Consider the following 24575-nt stretch of genomic DNA (forward strand, 5'->3'; position numbering starts at 1 on the left):
CATTTACATCATAATGTAGTGTTTACACATTGTATATGATTTTACCTAATATATTTGACTTTATTTTCCAATATTCGATCCAGTGATTTTGGACCAGTTCTGATAGGATCTTATTGGCTCCTGTCAAGTGCTTGCATTTGGGTCTTGTTAGCTGTGATTGGGGGGTTTTGGTGGGTGGGGAGAAAGAAGGGTGTAGGGAAGAGGGAGAGAGAGAGAGAGAGAGCGATATCTAACTCACTGCAGGCTGACGGACAGACACATTCAAGTCTGAGGCGTAAACACAGACTGAGGAACCTGAGGCGCTGTCCGTGGTGCTGAACCGACGCCCAGCGTCACGTCCCTCCTGTGTTCCTATAACCGACTCGTGCGTACCTGAGCTCACCTAGGATAAGCATCCGCGGTGATGGAAGTCTACCGGAGCTGCTCGCGAGTCTCTCAGTCTGCATGAGCACGAGGATGGAGACACTCGTGGATTTAAACCTCGACAAAATGTTTGTGAAGAAGACACCATTCTCGTTCGCACACTTTCACCGTTTCACGTGTTCAGAGAAGTGAGCAGATCGGGACCGATTCAGCCCGCTGTCGTTCACCAAAGGAAGCTCAACATGCTGTTATAAAAGAAAATGATCTACAATCGTCTCGTTGCCCTTCAAGCATAGGAAACCTGCGTCTTTATTAACCCGCGAGACGAGCGACGACATCCACGGGGAGACATGGCTCGCCTGCTTGTTTTGGTGAACTCCATAGTCCTGTTGCTTTTCGGCAGCGACATGTTCTTAGTAGGAGCGAGTAAGTACAAGTCAATTAAGCGAGTGTGTGTGTGTGTGTGTGTGTGCAGCATGCGTCATTAGACACAAGTCCATGTGTTTGTCTGTGATAAACGAGGCTTTTAACTTAGTTTCATCTCAAGTCGATGATGCACTTCATTCTGCCTTTCCTTCATGTATTCACTCGCGTGAATCATGACCTGTTTAATGTGTAATATGTGAAGCATATATTGATCCAGTTCAACCACTTTATTTATATCGTCATCAGACTATCAGACTTTGAATCATTAACAAAAACAAGTACATTTTAAATGTCGTTTATGCTTTATTTGTTGGATTAAAACTACACAGTAACCAAAAAATGAACACTGGCAGAATAATTTACTTGTGCATCTAATTAAAGACAAAACTGTGCACAGGGACTAAATCTGCACCACAGGCATTTTCAGCACATTTTCACACTCCCTTTCAATCCTATTTGATCAAATAAAATTAATTTTATGTGTGTACACTCTATGGATATGAGTGAACATGTGCATAGTTATTCAGTTATAATCGATGTGCCCAAAACTCACAGAAAAACAATAACTTGTGCTAAAGCTCTTATTTATAGTACAGCCCTCTTATCATCACACGTTGTAATTCAAACTCATTGTTCATGAGTTTTGTTTCAGAACTAATTGGCCTCTGTATGCATGCGTGCACCTACTCTCTCCCTCTCTCTGTCTCTGTCTCTGTCTTTTCATCCATCCGTCTAATTCCATCACTTCTACTCTGAAAGGAGCTGGGTCTTACGTGTGATAGTGTCTTGAGGGAATCGGAGTGGCACTTGAGTGTTTTCTGTGGCTGCGTGCACTGCCTGCCTGAGACAAATATTCAGAGCTTTTGTCATGTTCTGTGCCGACATGTGAGACGCGAGGAGCATTCTCTGATCTCAGTGGAGTTCTGCATGAAGTTGTCGAGAAAGCTTGAATAAAAAAAGAAAAAAAAAGAAAGAAAGAAAACATCTTACACATGGATATAAATAAACATTTGGCTGGCGTAATGAGCTTCAAAGTAAATGAAAATAAACAGTGACTTCATTACTGACATGCTTATGCATGAAACGAGACTGTGGGATTCAGTGAGAGAGAAAGGTTTAAATTAGGTGTAAACCTCTTTACAAAGCTAGGACATAACCAGAAACAAAGGGACTTGCAGTGCACTATTTTGTAGGTAACACAATTAAAATGTAGTTAAATGGGATCAAAAAGGATGTACCAATGGTTTTAAAGTCAGCTCATTTTATTTTTATCTCAACCAATGAGATTTAATTCCATTAAGCATGCTTTTTAACACGAGTCTTGTGGGTAGGCTTAAGCTAAATGGAACAAACCCACACATTTTTTTTCCTTTTCCAGCTACAACCCGGCAAAGAAAACTGCAACGTGTCCAGCCATATTTACATTTGCACGGTCTGAAAACAAGCATGATTGGAAATGAATCCTACACACAACACCGAGCAGAGCTTCAGATGATAACCACATGCCAATTAGCGTTTAATGAATTTATTTAGGAGGGCCATACTCATTTTCTTCTCTTAAATTGGCAATCTGCTGGTAATAATTCTGGAGGCAGGTTCTTGACAAATAGACAATCGGTGAATGACAGTCAGTGTTTGCTCATGTTGTCATAATTTTATTTCACGGAATTGCTGGGATTTTACAAACAATGCAAATAAAACAGACGCCCATATGTCAGCAAATGATTTGACTTGATTATGCCCTCATCGTTTTGAGTGTGAAGAAAATAAAAAAATAAAGCCAAACAACAAACTGAATGCTCTTTCGTGACTGTGCACACATTATTGTTCTTGTGTGTCTCTGCATCTCACACATTACACATTTTGGAGGATGTTTGTAGCTGGAAAAAACCTCAGGGCTTAGCCAGTGATTATCTGGACAATCTGGACACACTGCTGTTTCACAGCCTCTCTGTTTTTGAGGAAGACGACAGAATGTACCTAAGGCAAAGGGAAGTAAGTGGAACAACTGCAAACACTATGAAGTGATCAGGAAAAAGGACTTAGCCACATCTGCCTGGGTAAAGCTTTTCCATACTCTTGATGCTGCACTAGAATATGAGATTCTGGCAACAACCACACAAAGTCACTGCTCCCATAATACATCAGATGTGAAAGAGGAGTCTCAGAAGGAAAGGGATTACGAGACAATGGTCATAAAAAGGGGGCAGATGGGGGACGGGCTGAAATAAAAACACAGCATGACACTGTTTAAGAATATCATTTGACTTAAAACACCACCACCTGCGAGCAGCTATGTGACAACTGCCTGCTGGAGTTCTGCCTTCACTGATAAAATGTAAGTGAATATATTATTTCACAAGGGACTGTGGTGTAAAAAGTATTAGAGGAGGATTACAATACACTCATCTATTCAAGCTCTTTGGCTTAGAGGTATTTCAGACTGAAATATGGTCAATAATACAGTCTAACACAGACCATCACCTTGGTAAACCACAGTGTTTTGCCTTTCATATGTGCATGAAACAATATTTATGATGCACATTAGGGAGTTTTACTGCATCGTTACTAGGGCGCTGATCAATCCGGAGCGTTCATGTCCACTATAATGAGCACACACACGATGAGCTGAGTGCTCATTCATGTCAACTTAAAGAAAAAACTCTGTCTTTGTGTTCACTTACAGGTTCAGAGAGAAATTTTCCATTTTACAGTATAAATCAGCATTTTCTAAAAAACATTTAGAAAATGTTTTCTTGTTTTAATGTCACCAGTGATCTCTTGTTCACTGTTGATTCAGGGAGCTCTGCTGTTTTGGTGCTCCTGGACTCCTTGCCTTTAAATCTGTCGATCATAGAACCCTATTAGCATGATAAGAGCCCTTTTTCGGTTTCAGTCGTACCTAACTGATCAGTGCTTCTCGGTTGTTTTAAGCTTCTCGGTTGTCCCCCGAGGTTCCATCTTGGGTCCTATCCTCTTTTTATTATACATACTTCCACTGGGGTCAATTTTCGCCTTCCACTGCTTTGCTGACGATATACAAATCTACCTGCCTTTGAAAACAAACTGTTATGCTTCTGTTCAGACGCTAGATTGCTTCTCAGATGTCAAATCCTGGAAGAACATGACTGACTCTAAATGATGACAAGACTGAAATGATTATTTATGGACACAAGGGCCCTGACTGTCCCACTGCTCTCCATGGCCTCTCTTTCCCTAACATCTGCTCATCTGTCAAAAACTTTGGTGTGACCTTTGATAGTGCTTTTTTAAATTTGATAAGCAAATAAATTCTGTCATGGAGAAAAGTCTTTATCAACTTAGACTTCTAGCAAAGGTCAAAGACTTCCTCCCCCCTAAAGAACTGGAGAGGGTAATCCATGTTTTTATTACTTCGCAGTTGGATTTTGGCAGTAGTTGATGCATCGTCGCTGCAGCACGACTTCTGACTGGGAAACACAAACATGAACATATAGCGCCAATATTGGCCTCGCTCCACTGGCTACCAGTACACTTTAGGATTGATTTTAATATTCTCTTGTTCGTTTTTAAATCATTAAATGGGCTAACACCTCATCAGCTAACCAGCTGCTACTGGAAGTCCCAAAAGACCAAAAGGTGGCTTTGGAATGCCCTGCCCGGGCACATCAGATGTGCCCCGTTTTTTGGACTCTCTTTAAAAACATACCTTATATTCTTGGCGTTTAATTCATGTTGAGCTGGACTCCCATTTGTCTATTATGCACTGTATCGTTTTTGATCGTTTTTATGTTCACATTTTACTTATCTTTATTGACGTTATTCCGTACAGCACTTTGGTCAACCTTAAATGTGCTCTATACATAAAAGTTGAGTTGAGTAATGTTGATTTTAAAAGCCACCCAAGGGAAGGCATGGAGAAGAAATGGATCATTGGCTATAAAAACAGTTATTTGATGTCAGATACAGATATAATATCTGTTTACTTGATTGATGTCAGTGACTTTAAGCGGAGCAGGCGTTGTATAACCTCATAGTTGTTGTCACTCAATAACTCACATCAGGTGCAAAAAGCAAAAACAAAATGACAGCTATATATGATTTTGTCCTGGCTGAAAAATTCCCTCCACACATTTTCTTTCGGCAGAATCGGATCAAACTGAGAAGTGGAGATGACGTGTTACCTGTTAAAGTGTGTTCCCAGTGAATCAGAGAGATGATGTAAATTCCAGTCTTGGGTATCATGGTTATCGAAGATGGTTGAGTGTCCAAAAGTTGCACAGACTGCCTTTTGTGTGTTAACATGAGTACAGTCTTGTGCTGTGAACCAACCAATAAAGAATGTCTTAATCAGGACGTTCATGCAAACAAATATAGAGGTCACAAAACAAGATGCTATCTCCATGCCTTGCTCTGATTCAAGTTCAAATTGTGCTCCTTTTCATCTTGTCAGTCATTCAGTGAGATAGATCACTGTGTTCACTTTGGCTAGATGAGGAGACGAGGACAATGTGCTGAGCTGCGGTTATGATTCACCCTGGCGTTATGCACACATCCCAAGAGGGGTCATACCATCTATTTGGACTGACAGACTCCTTGGCCACTGTGACCTGCAGTATGGCCATTTCATTTCAGATTTCTAAGGACAGAGTATAAATATGGAAGCGCTCACTGTGATCCTTATTACTGCAGGAGGGAACATCAAACAGGCTGGAGGGAACAGCGGGGGACAATGATTGGACATCACATCAAAAAAAAATATTTGCATTAGAAAAAATCAGTTTGATCATGAGCCAACTGTGATTACATTTTGCTGTCTTACTTATCCTCTCTTTGGCTTCTCTCGCCACAGAGGATAATCCGCATATTTGATTTGGCAGAGATTTTTACACCAAATACCCTTCTTGACACAACCCTCCCATTTATCTGGGTTTCGGATCAACGCTATGTAAACACTGGATGTGGTCCCCTAATACCAAATACCATATAGGAAACAGGAACTATACATTAGTGATGATTCATGACCTGCTCTGACTGAACTATCACTCACTCCATCATCAGTAAATGATCTGCAGATAATGGTAGCAGCATTTTTGCCCATGCGTGGCTAACCGTAGCCCCCATTACCTAAAGGACAACAAGCTTCACGCGACAAATGTGAATGACTGTGATGCATCTGGGGTAAACGTTGAACCTGACCCTGATGAGTGCGTGTGCTGCAGGACACATGCTGACGGTGAGCAAAGTTTGACAGTGTCCGTTTGTCAACTAATCAGGTTTGTCCTTGCAGAGCAAATGAACTCCCCCTGTTGTTTGGCAAAATGTGCATTTGGGATTAAGATGAGTGGGAATGAGTAGCTTCATAGATGAAGCAAGGATGAATAGTATGGATGTGCAAAAGACAGAGAAGAGGCAGACAGTAATGCAACATTACAGATACCAAATGCCGTAAAAACACCAAAGAAGAAAAAGAGGAAATGTACGAGAATTAGACATAAATGAGATGTGCAAAGGAAACATGAAACAACAACAACAAAAAAAGCAACATCACAGATGCAAACTGCTGTAAAACGCCAAAAAAGAAGGGATACATGAGAATTAGATATATTAGTGTTCAAAGGAAAGAAAATAATGAGGCAGTAATGCACATTATGAATTCCAACTGCCATAAACTACTAAAGAACAACAACAACAAATGCCAACTGCCATAAAAAAAACAAAGAAGAAGAAGGGTAGGACGTGTTTGGGTATTGGACATAGCGAAAGTGGGCAAAGGAAAAAGAGGAAGGCAGCAATGCAGTATCATAGATGCCAACTGTCTTAAAACACCAACAACAACAAAAAATCATTGCACATTCCAACTGCTGTGAATCACCACAGTGGACGCAGAAGGAAAAATAAAAGAAAGAACTGTATGAGAACTTTAGTTTGAAATAAGAGAGATTCTGGTAAAAAACATGGTAGAGTATATATCATTTATATAGTGGTATATAAATTGTGAGCCAGTTTCCTGGTTTAATATTAAATGACCAGATCACCAGTGAGATCATAATTAGACATATCAATCAATTAGATGTGACCAACAAACAAGGACACAAGAGGCATAACTGTAATTGTATGTATAATATTCCCCTTCCCCTTGCACTTCAAAGATCAAGGACAGTACTATTCTATATGTGACTCGCCCTCTCACCTAAACCTATAATGCATCTTAACCTATAGTACTGCCTCGATGAAGGAGCTTCTCATTAGATGAACAAAATGAGACAAAAGTCACCTCTTAACCTCTTGAGAAGTATTACTGACTGTGTTAGCGACAGCCAAGCCCTATATTTTCCCCCTGTGCTCTACAGTCGGAACATTCATTTCTTCTAACCGTCTCCATACCTCTTGTCCTGCTCCTTTGCTTCCCCTCCACAAACCAATCTCTGAGTGTGACACGAGCATGTGGGACAGAACGCCACACCACGGTTTGACTTGAGGGCTGAGATAGAAAGACTGATAGTCCTCATCTGACCTGAAAGTCTCAAGATCTGTCTCAATGTCACCTTTTTGCACCGAACACAGAGGCCAGCGTTGATTGTCTCCAAGATAGGAGCAGACAGGAGTGCAAGAGGCAAAAGGGAAAATAAGAGAAAGATAAAAGAGGAGGCAAGGTGAGATAACAGAAAAGGGATCCGAGTGCGAGTGAAACAGCAAATCATTTGAAATGGCTCCCAATTTCATCGTTTTGTCTTTCATCTTTCTCTCTCTCAAGTGCACTTTTCAGATGAAATACAGCCCTGCAGCACATGCCTTCATCTCATGTTCACTGTACTGTGGATATATTACATCCACTGCTTTGAGCTAATGAAACATAATTCAAGCATTTGAAATACAAATTGACTGTATGTCAATTCATTCTCCGTCATATAAAAACTGCTACGGTTACAACTTCATAAGAGAAGTATCTATACTTTTATAAATTCTTTTCCCCATAGACAGTTTGACAGTTTTTGTCAAACAGGGTCACAGTTGTCACCTGCAACCAGGCACCTTACTGGGTGCAGGTGACCCACTCATACTGTATGTGTAGTGCGTTATCATCTATTTTCTTCTAAATGGGAACATAATTTACTAAAATTGGCATCATGTTCTATTAAAGAACATCTGAAACGTGATTAACTCCTCAGGAAAATGTTTGTAAATCAAGTGAGAATTAGGCTGATTTTTCTCAGACTTCAAATGCAATGGAACCAGCATGGTGGTTATTCAGTACAATCTTACTTCTGGAGTCCACTTTATATGATAAATATTCAACAAGTAACAATTTTGCTTCTGCTATAAGTTGTTATGGTTACGACTCATCAGATGAAGCGTGTTTTTCCTGTATTATATTTTGTGTAGGATGGGGTAACCCAGGTCAAGGGCTGGGGTACCCCTGAGCATGGTACCTGATAAAAGTTAATTGGATACTCTAAAATTTACCCCAGCAACAGGGGGCAACATGCGGTGAACTCATAGTGCCATTCGCAAGCGTGGATGAGTGGGTGGGTTGTGGGTATGAAGGCTATTCTTCTTCTTTTTTCATTATTCTCCACATACTTGTGTGTGACAGCATGTTCCAACTCACTCGAGCCTCTCCACAATGTATCAGCCATCTTCTGTGATAACACACAAAAGCCCAGCAGACCTACATTAATAACAAAAGCAATGTGGACGGCCTCCAGGTCCCCATCTACAGAGCCGGTTCCATCTCATCAATCCATCTGATCTGAGCGATTGCTTTGAGACTTAAAGTCTTACAGGCCTCCTCTGTTAGATCTGTCACCCTCAGTTTCACATGCTTCTCTCTACTTGGCAAACGGGACGTCCACCGGCGATCAAATCATGATGTATGGATAGTGATGGACATGGAAGAGACACAGGGATTTTAAAAAACGGCATCGTCTGCCAGGGTGACGGATGATAATGAGGCTGTTTGGAAGAGTAACTGTGAAAAAGGAAGAGATTTTTTTCTGTAAATTCATGCACATGAGCAGATTCTAAAAGAGAACTGTGGTGTGGTCTCGCAAATGTATCATCTGATGTTTGTTTATACGGTAATGTGCATCATTTAAAACAGATATTTGCTTTATGGCTTTTATCTGAAAGAATTCTACTGTAAATTAGAGGAATGTTGGGGGGAAGAAAGATGCCAGAGGAGAGCACACATTAATATAATAATAATAATAATAATTACTATAATTGATCAGACAGGTAACTAGGTTGTTTTTTATAAAAAGAGTCTTAATGGATTGACAGATGAAATAGCAGCAACCAGACCTACATATTAAAGTTATATTAACTATACAAATAGTTAAAATTGTCTCTGTGAATTTGATTCAAACACCTATGGTAAATTTGTGCCACCGCTGGCATGGATGATTCCATTACAAGCAGCTACAATAATGGACCTCTAATTTTTCCCGTTTACTTTCCTCCAGACCGACCACCAGCTCCTGTCAATGTGTCCGTCATGCACCTGCGGGTCGACTCGGCTACTGTAACCTGGGAAGTTCCAGATGGAGACATAATCATTGGCTTCTCCATTTCACAACAGGTACAGCGACTCCTAACCTTCTCACGATCTGTAAATCAGAGAGCTTTTGAAAAGATCAGCAGAACCAGTACAAAAAAAAAGGAAGACACTAGCTCTATTTATAGCTGTGTACTAATAGTGTTTTGGCTCTGAGTCCCAGTGTCCTGTCCTGTTGAAATGTTGTTGGATTGCCACACAGCCAGTGGCTATGAAGTGAATCAGTTTTCTGCCATCTCACATTTGCTGACATCCTGTCTCATATATTGCGGTGAATACATTTCAGACAACGGAACAACAACTCAGTGACTTTTAGATTTAGCGTTTAGAGTTTGCCCAGCATACTGAGCAAGCAGTGATACATTTGCGTAAGATCCCTTAGTGAATAAAGATTTGTTTTTCCATTTTAATACAGTTTATTTTCAAGAATCCCTTAAAGCTTTGCTCAGCACGGTGACTAAATCTCACCTTCAGGCTTGGAGTTAAAATAAAACTTGGCATGGTCGATTTGTCAAGAGAAAACAAGGATACAGTGCGAGCGTGAGGCTGCCAAATGGCATCTTCCTGGGGATGAAAAGATTTCCAAGGCTTAAAATCGGCCAAACCAATGAACATTAAATGATGAAATGCCATATGTTGTAATCGTAAAGGCACTGATGTTTTCTTTGCAACTCCCATCACTGTGGCGCCATCTAAATAAATAATAAACAGCTCTCCTTACAGCTGTTCATCATACTATGAAGCTGAATACAAATTACACTGAGCGTATACAGCAGATTAATCATTTCACTGTTAATTCTTAATTAAGACTAACAAGTTTATATATAAAAAAAATCACATCTCTCAGCCAAGCAACACCATTAAAGACACTTAAGACATAATTTGATTTGTTTGATTAATCCAAAAATATGTTGAAAGGTTTTGAGAGTGTGTCAATGTGCTTACAGTCCAAATTAAATTAGTTAAAAACATTTATATATATGTATATGTATATATATGTATGTATATATATATATATATATATATATATATATATATATATATATATATATATATATATATATATATATATATATGAAGCAACAAGCCTTTTTATGGCACAGACTATCTTCCTTAGGGAGACATTAGTGTGTGGTGATCACCTCATTGGCTCCTGTATTGATTATTTGTTTATCTACCCAGTGGTTTGTGTTGTTTTTCTTCCAATACCCAGAGGCAGGATGGGCACATGCAGCGGTTTATTCGCGAAGTCAACACCACCAGTCGCTCGTGTGTTCTCTGGGACCTGGAGGAGGAGACAGACTACATAATTCAGGTCCAGTCGATCGGTCTCTATGGGGAGAGCCAAGCCAGCAAAAAGGTCCATTTTCGCACCCTGAAGAAAACAGACCGCATTCCCTCCAACAGCTCCAACCAAGGTACAGTGTGCTGCTCTGAGATACATATTTCCCTCTGAGTTGAGAGGCACTAATAAGTCAGTGCCTGAGTTCCCTCATATTCTTAAACCTTTGTAAGATCAAGGGATAAATAAAGCTTTTTTACTATAATCGCTGAATCCTTTAAATACCAACTCTAAATGTCTTCTTTGTGTCCAGTTATAAATGAAAGAACTATCGATGGATCTAGATAAAAAGAAGAGAAATCAATAGCTCACTAAGGTTATCAGAAACTACAGTCTGGGCCAAACTGACAGACAGAGCAACAATGGTGAAAAACAATGAAGAACCATAGATTGTATTTACGTAAAAATTGATGTAGTCTTCCGGTTTGAAAAGGGGGCAAACCCCCGATAGACCTCAGTTTGAATGGAAGTCTATGGAAGAATTAGTCTACTACAATGTCAGAAAATCATTTTCCTGAGGAGTTAATGGTCTCAATCGCTAGTTTCAGATCTTATTAAATAGAACATGATGTCAATTTTGTAAATTGTGTTCCCATTTAAAGAAAAATAGATGATAAACCACAGCACATGTAAGTGGGTATTAATGTGATTGACACTTGACATTATCCAATAGGTGCCTGGTTGCAGGTGACATCTGTGACTTTCCAGTGCAGGACAAAAAGTCAATCTTAATGTTTCAAATGGGTGTTTGTTTTGCAACAGGGAGACTACTTCTATTTTTATATAAAGTCTATGTCAAAAGGTAACTTAACATGGTAATGTGGTCAAACTAGGTACAGAACTGATATACATCTGCCTGGTATGGACTTGCCAAAAAGGCAGTTGTGGTGGTGTTATTGTATGAATTCACATCTCGTCTTAAGTCAATAACAAATAATCAAGTTTTGTCAAAATGCAGTTTAAATGTCAAGGTCACAACAGGTCACTGCACCAGTTCTTTTCCCTAATGTGTTGTTACATAACACAATGCTTCACTCTTAATTCTCCATGGTCTGCCACAGGCCTCTCTCTCTCTCTCCTGACACACACACTGCAGCAACCCATTACAGACCTGATGTTGTGCTTAAGCCTCCTATAGCTGCTGAACGCTTTTAAGCACCCCGACATTGAAAATGAGGTACAGTAAAAGCCAGTGGGCAAGTGACCGGGAGTCTCCTCTCACAGAGGCTCTCAGGAGAGACTACGTGTGTCTGTCTTACAGTTTTATTTTCACCAAGCCACCACTACATTATTGACAGGCTCTTCAACTCCACTGCATTTATGCATCTCTACATGACTGCAGGTGCCTGAACAGGATCCTGACACACACTCATAGGATGAATGAAAGGTGAAGACAGTGACCGATAGAGAACAGGTTTGGTAGCTCTGAATTTCCTGCAGTTCAGATGAGGGAGGAGTAAGAAAAAGCCATTTGCTTTCTTTATTAAGCACTTAGGAACAGTTTCCAAAGACAGAAGCTCTGTATCGTGGCTGCAAGGGTATGACTTTGGACTGGACTGAGGTGTGAAACTTCAAACTGTTTCTTTTTTTCTCCTCTATTGTTTTACTCTCTGATCAAGGTTGTGAATACAGGAAGTGCTGATGTGAGTGTATCATAAATGCTTCTATTAAGCTGACGCAGGTTGGGTACCATTAGTTAAGCTGGCAAGATCCGCAAGAGTGAAAGAAACTAATTCAAGCAAGTTCAAGACAGTGCAGTGTCCATTAAGATAATACACACTCCATTCTGCTTCACAATGAAGGCTCGTGGAATTATTTCCTCTGCTTATTTCTCAAGTTAAAAGGGACGACTGAATTTAGAAAGCTAGCTAATCATCAATACTGGAACAAAGTGCTGAGCAGGAGAAGACTTTTGGCCAAAGAGTCAGTGTGCAGCATTAATCAACATCTGTATCCACCTGCCCAAATCATTCAAGTGCATTACTCACACTCTCTTTTCATAAATGTCTCTGCGTCACATTGCATTTTGATTCTGTTATGAGTCAATTCTCTGTGGACTTAAAGCTTTAGTGTGTAACTTTTGGAGATTGTCGTGGTTTGTTGACGTTATTTTTCTGCCTTTGTTTAGTCTTTGTAAAGTGGAATGGCGTAACATGTCAGAGCTGACTGGGGAAACGTTGTGCGTATCCCACTGTACCGCTGAACAACGGGGGTTTTGAGAGCTGTAGAATTCACGTATGAATCTTTTTTGGTGGACACTAGTGTTCTTCAGTCATACTCCGACTTGTTTGCAGCCATCTCGCTTTATTGGCCCAATGTTGCCGTTGCCTCCGGGTGCCTTATTATAAAATAAATCACTTCTAGGGTGCAACACAGGAATTTCACCAGGCAAAACAAGATCTAAACACTGCTATACTGAGAGAAATACAGAGAAATATAGAGTTGTGTGGATCAGCAATGTGTGAACTCATTTGACAAATTATTTAAATGTAATGGAAGTTTGTTTATATGCAAGTTATGAACTGCAGCGTGTTCTGTGTGAAACAACTTTCCATCCATTCCACTCAATCTTTGTGGGTCACAAGGGAGCTAGAGTCAATCCAAAGTGGCATTTAGAAAGAGGCTGTGCACACACTGAGAGTTCATTACAGAGTCAACATATAGGCAAACAATCATCCACTCTTAAATTAACGCCTACTGTCATTTCAGTCACAAATTAACCGAAGCTGCATGTGGGAGGAAGCACTCAGAGCGAGAAAAACACACCAACACAGAATCAAAACAAAGAAGATGCAAATACGCACACAGAGAAGCCGCGCTCGGCAAGCACGTTTTTACAAAGAGCCTTTTGTTGTGTGAGGTGACAGTGCTATCAAGAGCACCAACAGTCACCACTACCTGTGACTATAACACCCTTTAAATAGAGAGCAGTATACGTCTTTTAACCACAGTTTGTAGTTTGTTGAATCACTACAAAGTCAGAGACAATGTTTATGTTGCTTGCATGATAATAAAAAACCCTTAGTTTAAAGAAACTTTTCAGTACGAAAGATAAATCTTGAGACCTGACCATGTATTTATAAGCGATTCCACAATTTGAAATACAGTTTTATCACTGTTTACAGAGGTTTTAATGAACAAAAGGAAAAAAAGAAAACAACAATTGTTTGTGGCAGGCATTGCTGAGCAACAGTTGTTAATATTCTGGAGAGTAGCACAGTTTCTTTGCCTCACGCTTGACTCCACTGTCAAGTACAGACACAAGTGACCTATTTTCATTAAGCATTCACCCACAATAAGGTTGCCTGATACAAATAGTGGCCTATAATTAGGTTATCCCCCCATATTATTAAGTAAATGAGCCCATCACAGACCCATAGGGACAAAAGATTTGCCATGAGGCAGCAAGAAAATGTGAAGTTAGAAAGACAACAGTCCAGATAATCTTTTTTGTGGCCTCCAAGGTCATGAACTAGGCTTTTATCCAATATAGGCTACTCTTTTGAGACACTGTTTTATTCCACAATATTAATTCCCACAATACCAAAACAAAAAAAGATCATTAACATTATTAACCATAAGGTCAATTAATTTAATGTGACATTTTTTCCCCCCCTCTGGTTCTTGTTGCTGTCCATTGTTTCCGAAAAGAAACCCCCAAACCTTTCGATTTAGCTGCCAGCAGCATTTCAGAGCCGTTTCTCAGGCCCTTTGTCACAGCCAAGTGCTTCCTATTTAAAGTACAATTGATTTGAGGTCGGCAATATACCAGACGTTCCTAAGAGCCAGAGGTATATGACACACGGATCAATAATGCTTTTATATTTCCCTCAGTCTAATTCTTTTTGATAACGCGATTACATATAGTGTACATGTAACTGAATATATATCTGTAAATAATGAAGGAAGGATCTGAATTTAAAATAAAGCTGCTGTGGATTTTTCTTTCACGATCAATATGTCTTTCCAAAGTGCATGTCAATCCTATTAGTTCCACGGAAAGCTTTTAATCAAGAGAATATATTTATGTGCTTTGTCTGCCCTTCAAGATTGAAGTATTACTGTGGCGGAGGCTTTCAGAATAAAAACATTTTTTTTTTATTGATATTGATATTTTAACTATTTTGACAATTTCTACAGTATGTTTGTGCATTTTCCAAAATGAAACCGCTTAAATAGTTCCCAAAAAGCTTAAAAACAGATCATTTAGAGTAGATAAATATTTCCCCAAAACAAGAAAAAAAACCTGTCAAACTGCTTCGTGCAAGAAAAGAAAGACAGAATATTTTCAAAGAATGGATGCCTGAAGGAGTCAAACCAACTAGGTAGGTGGTCCCTTTAGACACAATTACTGTGTGATACTTCAAAGAGATGCCATGCTGTCTTTGCCGATTCAGACGCTGCATGTAGGCTCCAAATACGGCACTGAAACAAGGGTGTATGCTGCACACTGTTTGCTCCCTTTAAGGTCACAGACTGTTATAAGTCAGCGGCACAGTGATTTGCAAACACTGAATGAATGCTAATTAATTAAAACAACTTCCAATTGGTGCAGCTCTCATTTAAATACAAACTTTTTGAGTTAAGTAGGGAATTTAAAGGGTTCCAACGTGTACTGAATTTCCTCAAAGAAACATAATGCGAGAGTAAAATCAGTCGATGCACCGCAGCTGGTGTGTCGCTACATGGATTCCTGATAGTTCGCAGCCACGGACATTAGAGACTTTGCAGGAAGACGTTGAGCTGATTAAATCAACACACACTCTTTGGTGAAGCACAGCAGCTGTGTACACAGCACAGAATCATACCACATATCTGAGTGAGGCGCAAACATGAAATATGTATACAAATTGCTAGCAGCATTACATACTACTCAGATTGGCTCAAAGTATGTCCATCCACTCTCTTGCATAAAACCTTGAACCTTGTATAAAACCTACTCCATCAAATATGCATGAATACACACTATTTATAAGTATGATACACATATACACACGCCTACAAAAGCCATTTTTTGAGTTCAGTGGTAGATTAGCAAAAAAAAAAAGGTAAACTGGGGAAACTTCAGGCAAAATGTCTACTTACTTATGTCAGACTATGTTTTTCTTATGTTTTAGAAATAGAAAGTCTCGTCAGAGAAGGGAAGCTGGGGTACAAACTGAGATCATAATGAATTAAACTGTTCTTTTTCTATTTATAAACATGCAGAAGATCAGTTTATGAACAGTTTATTACTGAGAAGACTATTCTCACACACACACAGAGGGAGGGAGCAGCAGACCTGCAGTCATACTGTACAGCACTGACATGAAACCTGACATGGCATTTAAGAGTAAAGTGCAGGCAGATATGGAATCTGTAGGACTCACTCTTCAGTGTGAGGACAAAAGAGATTATGTAGGTGAATTTTGGATTATAGATTGATTGATTTATTTTTTTAAAATGCTGGAACAAACTTATAAACTACAGCCTCTGGATGTATCCTACAATGTCGACACTGAAATGTGCCCAGGAAAATTTGATAGGCCTAAATTGCCCTGGAAATCGCAAAAATATAAAACAATTATCGTTTTTTTTCTTCCAAATTGAGAGCACACAGTGCCCACAATATTAAAAAAGCATGTTATTGATTGAGTCTGGTTCTGCCAAAGATTTCATCTCTTTGAAAGGTTTCTTTTCCCTGAGCATTTTACAAACTGTGTGAACTGTTCTCTCTATAATATTGTAAGGTCTCAGCCTCACTGTGCCTTCAGATAATGCATATTGCGATTTAATGTTGTTAAAAGTTTATTTGATTTTGAATAGTAATAAGCAATTCTACATGATTTGTGTGTAGCATGTTGTGACATCTGATGAATAAATACCAAACTCTCCCCTTTCAAGTGGAGGAGAAAATGTAATAGTGAACTTCACCCCTTTCCCTTTCTCCTCTTATATGCACGTTCAATCCTACCAAGGTTTAAAAATGTGCACGCTATCAAATGAAGAGAGCTGACAGTCTAGTATTTGGAGCCAGTTTCTTTGACAACTTCATTCACTAAACGATGCAATCGGTAAGAGTGGCGCTCTGGACGAGTTCCATGCGAGGGAGTGTTTAGTTTGGAGAGTGGAAATCGCCCCAATCCACTTAAAGGAGGATTGACTTGAAATGTGATAATACTCTACTATTATGGGGTTTTTCTTTTTGTTAAGTGTCATAACAGTCATGGGAGATAAAGATCATGTCCATTTTTGCTGGCCCTTACTGAAAGAATGTGACTTTAATGTCTTACATTTATATATATATATATAAAAAAAATCCAATCTGCAACTTGACCTGCCTTTGCGAAATTGAAAATGTCTCACTTTTACTGAGACAAATGGCTGTTATTTCAAATCTATAACAGGGTTTTGGGGCCATGGTTTGTGACCTAGTTCTGTTGGACTGCATTTTAATGTTCAGTGTATCTTATATTTGTGAGTTTCATATCAAAAAAAGGGGGAAAGGACACATTATTAACCACGTATTCAGTTTTTTTTAGTGTTTAATATGTACCACAGCTGTCTGACCTGTCCTCTCTTCTTCTAGATGACCCCACCGTGCAAGGCCTGGACAAGTCACGGCATCTACAAACAGGAGAGATGATCATTATTGTGGTGGTCTTGATCATGTGGGCAGGTATGTTTGTTGACTCTGCATCTTAGTTAGTTAGTTAGTTAGGTACACATGTCAAACACACATATGTATTTATAAATTAAATAGCGTTCTGCACAAAAGAAAAAGACTGAAAAAGCTCAAGCTTGTTTTGCCTACCCTGTTACCTGTCAGCGTGTGATTTATAAAACAAAAACAAGAAAATACATTTATCTCCAGACAGAATATCACTCTATCTTCATATATGTATCACTAGACAGAATTGAAATGTTTTGTTGGCGTTCAAATAGTGATGTACATCATTTTAATTCCTCTGTGCAGCTGTTCCACAGATCCACACCCTTGACTGATACACAATTTTTCTTGATGTTTGCTCTAAATGTGAGCATAAAGTAGTTAAACATGAGCAGAATGTTTTCTGCTAAAAAAAAGAAGAAGAAACTAACACAGATTTCTGTATTTGTGTTTTTGTCCTTGCCTCTTTCAACTGAACAAGGACATTTGAGAGTCACACATTACCAGGCAAGATTCAGAGTTAAATTTAGTGCCAGTTGTTGGGCGTCATCGGCACATAATGTTGATGAATCAGATTGAAGACGATTTTAATCTTGAATCATGCACATGATTAATGTTTAATCAGGAGGGGTAGGCAATATAAGCTTAAAATTATATCATATTCCATCATGATATAGGAGTAACAACATTTGCGGTTATAGTTCACATTATTTCAAAATAAAAGTGTCTGTTTTGATACAGAACAATGTATAGTTCACAATAAAAACAAAATTAGTCTGTAATTATCAACCAATTATCGGACCATATGACATTGGACCCCGGCCCGCGAGTTTGAGACCTCTGCTATAACAATCATACGGTTTATTGGCGTATTGCATATCCAATAAGTCTAATGTCTATAGATCCAGTGTTTTTGTGAAGCTTTTGTCAATAGTGAAATTACATTAACATCTTGCTTGATCAGCAAAACTGCTCTTTTGCAACATGTTACCAGTTACTGTCAGCTTTTAATGATGGAAACTAATGGTGCACAACGGTCAGAGGTTTCACACAGTAAACGATCTACGTCAATATAGGGACACATTTGTCAATGAGTCACAATAAATGGGCAAGAAAAGATCAATAGGATCCCAATTATGTGGAGTTAAAGTCAAAAACATAACACTCCGGAATAAACCTGACGACTCTGAACGTCTCGTCCCTTCAGGTGATGTCAAACCAATGTCACGCTTTCGTGAGCATTCGCTGCGTCTGAGCTCTCCGTGTTTCCCGCTCCTCTGAGGAAACGTGCTGATTAATGAAGTGCTGAGGCACCGTCAGAAGTGGCATTTCTGACAGGCAGCCAAACAGGAGCAGGCCTTACCACCCCCAAGCATCACAGTGAGATGTTAAATAATACTAATGAGAGAAACCAGAGTAATGCAGAGGCAGTGACGAGTGGGAGTGAAAGGATAACAACACCTAATGTAGCTTATTCATAAAGGACTGCTCTCTCACAGTCAGTCCAATTTAAATGGGTTTTTACCTTATTTGGGCATTTTCTAAGGCAGCGAACACCTTTAAAGGTTTATAACTGTAAAAATACAGCCTCATATAATTAACTTTACTGTTTTGTAAAAGAAAGTCTCTTGTTTTCTGTTGATTTCACTTCATTTTCTGTATTAAGTCACATTTCTGTTGCTAGGTTTGCTTCTTGATGGCTGAAACATGTTGGCATGTTTTTATTGTTGATATGATTCAATAACCAAGAAAAACTAAAGGCGTTTAACTTATCGCCCTTTTTTATTTTTGTTTAAAATGTGGTGACAACCTCAAAATCATAATATACAGAGAAAAGCGATGGTATTTTGGTCACGTAACTAAACCAGTGTACATGTGGAACTGGCTGGCGTCAACATCTCTCAGCTGCAGAGACGATTATAGGATGCATGAAGAGGATAAGTTGTGAATGCGTTGGCCTACATACGTCCGTGTATTTCTCACAGCTCCTGAGTTCATATTAGCAGAACTACACATCCGTTTATGAATATTAAACCGTGGCCATAAAAATTCAGAATCACAGTGTGGCAATACAGTATTTCTCCAGGCTAAAAACCTGAACTGCATCCCGCAGAGCTTAAAATGCAACAAAGAAGACTCCACGGGGGGAATATCTGTCCTCCAGACCTTCTGATAAAGGCTCTGGCATCACTCTCTCCAGGGAAGAGAATGATATTATCCACATGGCCTTTCAACGTGCAAAGCTAGAGGAAGTGGCGACATGTCTTGGAGTGACAGTTGCTGCCTCATGACTGAATTGTCTTCCTTTCTCTGTGTGTGTGTGTGTGTGTGGCACAAATCTCTCGCCACCTGGCAGCTGTTATTGCCCTGTTCTGCCGGCAGTATGACATCATCAAGGACAATGACTCCAGCAACAATAAGGAGAAGGCCAAGCCGTCGTCAGAGAGGAGCACACCAGAGCATCACAGTGGAGGACTGCTGAGGAGCAAGGTGAGCGGGACGCGTACAGTATGAACCCCAGGCCCAACTTCTGTCTGAATGAATTTCATGTAAAGCACTGAAAACACAGACGCACACCTGCAGGAGCATCTGTGTATCAAGGCTGGAACATTTGTTCATAAATGGTTCTCAAGGTTCTGTTCTAGACATTCTTTCTATTGCACAGTAAATGATGCCTCTTTCAGTGCACTCTGCATCGATCTGAATGTTCATGTTATTATGAACTAATCAACAGTATATGCTCAACCAGCTCATGCTGAGCAGGCAAATCCTATCCACAAGTGATTACATGTCCATTCCCTTTGGGATCTCTGTGATTTAATGCAACCATTACACGCCTCTGGATTTTCAATACCACATTTAAGAAATGTGGGAGGAATGGGAATGTGTGTTGGCCAGACTTCTTTTACCAGAACTGAACTCCCAACAGACCAAAACTGTGATTATGCTGAAAATGTAGTTGTATTAAAAAGTAATGTATATGTTTTAGATTACACTTCATCAATAACTCAAAAGCTGCCCAGTGATTCCGATGGCATCCAGACATTCTTACAAATGTTGTGTACGTGCCACAAAAACATATGGCATAAAGAAATAAAATAGATCTCTATGATGTTACTGCAGCTGGACTGAAAAGCAAAGGCCTTTTAGGGAACAATAGCCTCTGAGTTGAATAGTTTTCAGGTCAAAATAAAACCTACCTCTCCTGGCTTATCTTCCAGAACCTTCTCTCCACTGCTCCACTCATACCTATCTTATCACATATGAATGTATCACCTTCTCAATACAATAAACTGTCTTCAATTGGGCACCAAATGGAAAATATATCTTTCTTACAGATAAAATCATAGGAAATCCATGACTCAACCATAATATGAGTGATGTAGCCAGCACATTTGTCTTTAAAACAGTAAATTATGATTTTAGTCCTGGAGGCTGATTTATCAGGGAAATAACTGAGGAGTCTCTACAGTTTACAACGGAGCTTTAAATGTACAACATTCCTTTAAAAAGTACCACATATAGCATCAGTCAGATGTGCGACCACGGCGGTCATGAAGAGTCGATAATCAAGATTAGGGCCAGGATTTAAAGGAGTTCAATCATTTAAATTAGCTGAGGGTCAGCCGTTGTGTGACACTGTGTTGGCTTATTCATCATCCCATTCCTCATTATGTGGTCAAATGTTAAAGTGAGTTTTCTGTCACAGTTCCCACTATCAGTCAATACTGTGTAAAACCTCGCTCAGTCTCAAATCAGTGAAAGGTCATTAGAGTGGAGTCACATTAGCCAATTTTAATTAATAGGGAATTATGGTATTTTTCATCGTTGGCCCCACGTTTATAAATATATATATCATGATGAAGACAAGGAAAATGATAAATAAAGCAAAATTTAAAAAATAAATCTTGACTTTTTTTATATTTTGCAGTTTCATCCCTCTGTGCCATCGATCAACATCATTGAAGTTTGAGAAGAAGGACGCCAGATTTAATCATCTACCATCGAAGCATTCTCAACCTTTCTCACTGATGAACACAAAAGACTGGACAAGGACCGTCTTGCAGAGGACGCACACGCATGCACACACCATTTGTAGAAAAAGACAACACTGACATACAGGTAGACACTCGGAAACTCATCCAACATTCATATATAAATCTATCCAACCACACACATAGATACACACCACACAATAGCTAGCAGCAGCGTTAATGTTAACTATAGGCTGCAAGCAGCACTGAACGGCACCTCAACCCCCCATGCATGCCGGGTGGGCTGAGAGGGAGGCCACCAATAATTTATGTCAGAGTAGAGCAAATATAAACCACACCTTGAAACCTTCATGTAAATGAAAGAATGTTTGCTACTGACGGTGGACTTCCTGTTGCCAGTAGGTGGCGCAATCACTGGCTTTGCAGGTTATCACTGTGGCTTGAAAAAGAAGACGGAAAGACGGGGAGGAAGTCTGCTGCTCACAGTTCCTGCAAACATACTGTACTTTTGGCCGCTACCATGTTTCCCACAGTAACCTGCATACTGACCAAAGGAAGATGAGGGCGGAGTCTGCTGTGTGGCTAGTGGTAACACAAAATGTGTATAATTCCTGCAAAATGCATCAAATCACACTGAAACTCAATCAGATCACAGCTTCCACAGGTCCTGATGTCCACACTAAGTTTGAAGGGTTTTTGTGCATGGCGAGGCCTTGAAAAGTGTGTAAAATAAGTGAAAGAATAGGAGAAAAAAGAGCAGCAGATACAACAGGGCCTTCACACCAGTCAGTGCCCAGGCACTAAGCAGTGGTACAGTTAACACTGATGCCTTTACCAGGTGCTTGGTATCTTATTGCAATACAAACAAAACCACAACATCATCATCATATCGTATCTGGGAGGCCAGTCTATATGATTTTAATTATACAGTGTATTTTTGATATTAGCCTGTGCATTAAGACACTACATTCACTGATTACAGACAAAAAGAACAATCAACATCAAATGTTCTCCATTGTATATTATATTGCCTGGATGCTACGGGCAGATTTTTAATAGGGAGAGAAAACATATACATGTGTCATAAATCTATGTGTAGGAACAACAGTACAACTGCTTCACTCAGATTTTTCCCAATGTTCAAATTAAAATACCATTTTCTGATAAGCATTGTATTTTTTCACATTTCATATATAGATATATATGTGTCATGACATGACTGTACATATTTCATTCATTTACGAAATGAAGTTGCATGCAGGTCATTTGCCCGTAGAATAGCATTTGATGTCTGCTCCGAGTTCGATGCCAAAAATGGAGAAATAAAAACGATTGCTGTCCTGTGGAAATGCTAATTGTTTTGTTCTTTATCAGCTTAGATCGTATACATATACAATAATTGTATTTCCTGAAGTTTTTCTCTGAAATGCATAAATCGCACGACACGTGTTGCTTCATGCAAAAATGCTTTAATATAAGGTATCTTCTCAATTCTTAAACCCATAGACCTTTAATAGTAAAGGAAAATAATATACCGCAAATTAAGGACAATAAAATAAAAGGAATACTATTCATGTGAATTGTCATTAAAATCAGAACTGTTCAGCTTTACTTTCTAAAATTGGGATGGTGCATGATTTGATGTGAGGGATAACGGGCAGAGAAGGCTTTCTTGGAGCTAATTTACCAAAGATTTCTGATAACAAACATATATGTCTATATGAAACTACTGTATATGTGTCTATGTTCCTCAAATGGTGAAAAGCAGTAATAATGAGTTCACATAAATAATCCATCTATAAAAGTTGAAAGCTATCAGACCAACGAGTGCCCTCTCACCTGGTCTTCAAATGAGAACACACCCAGTAAAAAAAAGAACAAAGCTTATCTTTAAATAGAAAGTAATTACAGCTTCCTAGGGATTAATTGGTAATATTGCACTCTCTCTTAATTCATCATCAGCACAGTGTGATTATCTGGCTGCTGTCATGGTGAGTTTGTCCAGATCTCAGATATGATTCAGAGATATTTGTATGTACTGTACATACACACACTGTGAATATAAATATAAGGTTTACACAAGTTTCCCTGTGTTTTCATGTGAGGTATTAGGGGGGAGTACCCCCCCTCTGCTACCCAGCTGGACTTCCTGCATTTATGATGAAGAAAAATGTGCAAGATGGTGTCTCGCTCACATTCGTTGGTTAAGGGTTGGTTAAGGGTTGGTTAAGGGTTGGTTAATGGTGGAGACTGGTGCTGCTGTGTCCTAATGTCCTGTTTTCATATGTAGAGACAGTAGGTGCTGCTGTGTCCTAATGTCCTGTTTTCATATGTAGAGACAGTAGATGCTGTTGTCTCATAGTTATTTTACATGACGGAAAGGTCTCTGTCATAGGTAGTAAAAAAAAAAAAAACCCTGCAAATCCATACCTTTGACTACAGTCCTTCATCTGAAATGTGACTCTGTCAAGCAAAACTATCAGATCAGATCAGTGGCAGTGCAGGGGCAAGAAGCATTTATTTATCCTGTCAAATATTTGAACAATGTTTTGAGCAGAAATAATTCTGTGTGTGCTTCGACTCCAAAACTTTTGCAGTTGTTTTGACATAAGACAAATCACTTCCTGTGTGCAGCACAGCAATGTCTCTAGGTGATAATACATCTAAACACTGTAATACTGACAAACACAGAAAGAGTCGAGTGGAGCTGAGAGGCTTAATCAGCATGGTGTAAATGAGTTCTATCGTAATGGTAATGGGAATACAGTTTTAAGTTAGGATAAAATGAAAACAGGTTATTCTTCTTTGCTGTGTTGAATTTAATATACACTGCTGCCATAACAGGAAATCATTATTCTTACTTTCTCTTATTTCATGAAGGAAGCACTTCACAGCTGGCTGGTGCTGATTTGACATGATTTCAAAATTTCTGACTGACGAGAGCTCAGATCTGTGAGAGGAGAGTAAAAGAGCATTTCCAGTGCAGAGAAGTGGACACATAAATAAAACCATTCATCCACATCATTTTAAAAATAACAAAAACTGTGTAACTATCATTATGTAACGTAACACCACAGTGCACAGACGCAGCCAAAACAGAGAGAGAGTGAAGATGCTGCATGAAATAACACCAAATTTAGCTTCTCATACTCCAGTGAGTTCTGTTATCGTCAGACTGTTGTTTTTAGTGTCCACAGCCTGCTGCTCACTGAAGTGTGAGCCAGTGTTGTTTGTGTTTACAGGTCTGATACTTCACCGAGTCTT

At 39.3% G+C, this 24575-nt stretch overlaps 1 protein-coding gene across 1 annotated transcript; it reads left to right on the forward strand.

Annotated features, from left to right (window-relative positions):
* Positions 1-254: 254 nt before the first annotated feature.
* On the forward strand, positions 255-22660 carry fndc4a (fibronectin type III domain containing 4a). The gene is made up of 6 exons (XM_044049745.1): positions 255-789; positions 9234-9349; positions 10539-10743; positions 17236-17325; positions 19673-19806; positions 21248-22660. The coding sequence occupies exons 1-6, from the start codon at positions 714-716 to the stop codon at positions 21287-21289; spliced, it is 663 nt and encodes a 220-aa protein (XP_043905680.1). The 5' UTR covers positions 255-713; the 3' UTR covers positions 21290-22660.
* The last annotated feature ends 1915 nt before the right edge of the window (positions 22661-24575 follow it).

The sequence above is a fragment of the Solea senegalensis genome, linkage group LG17, assembly GCF_019176455.1.
Source record: "Solea senegalensis isolate Sse05_10M linkage group LG17, IFAPA_SoseM_1, whole genome shotgun sequence".
NCBI lineage: Eukaryota > Metazoa > Chordata > Actinopteri > Pleuronectiformes > Soleidae > Solea > Solea senegalensis.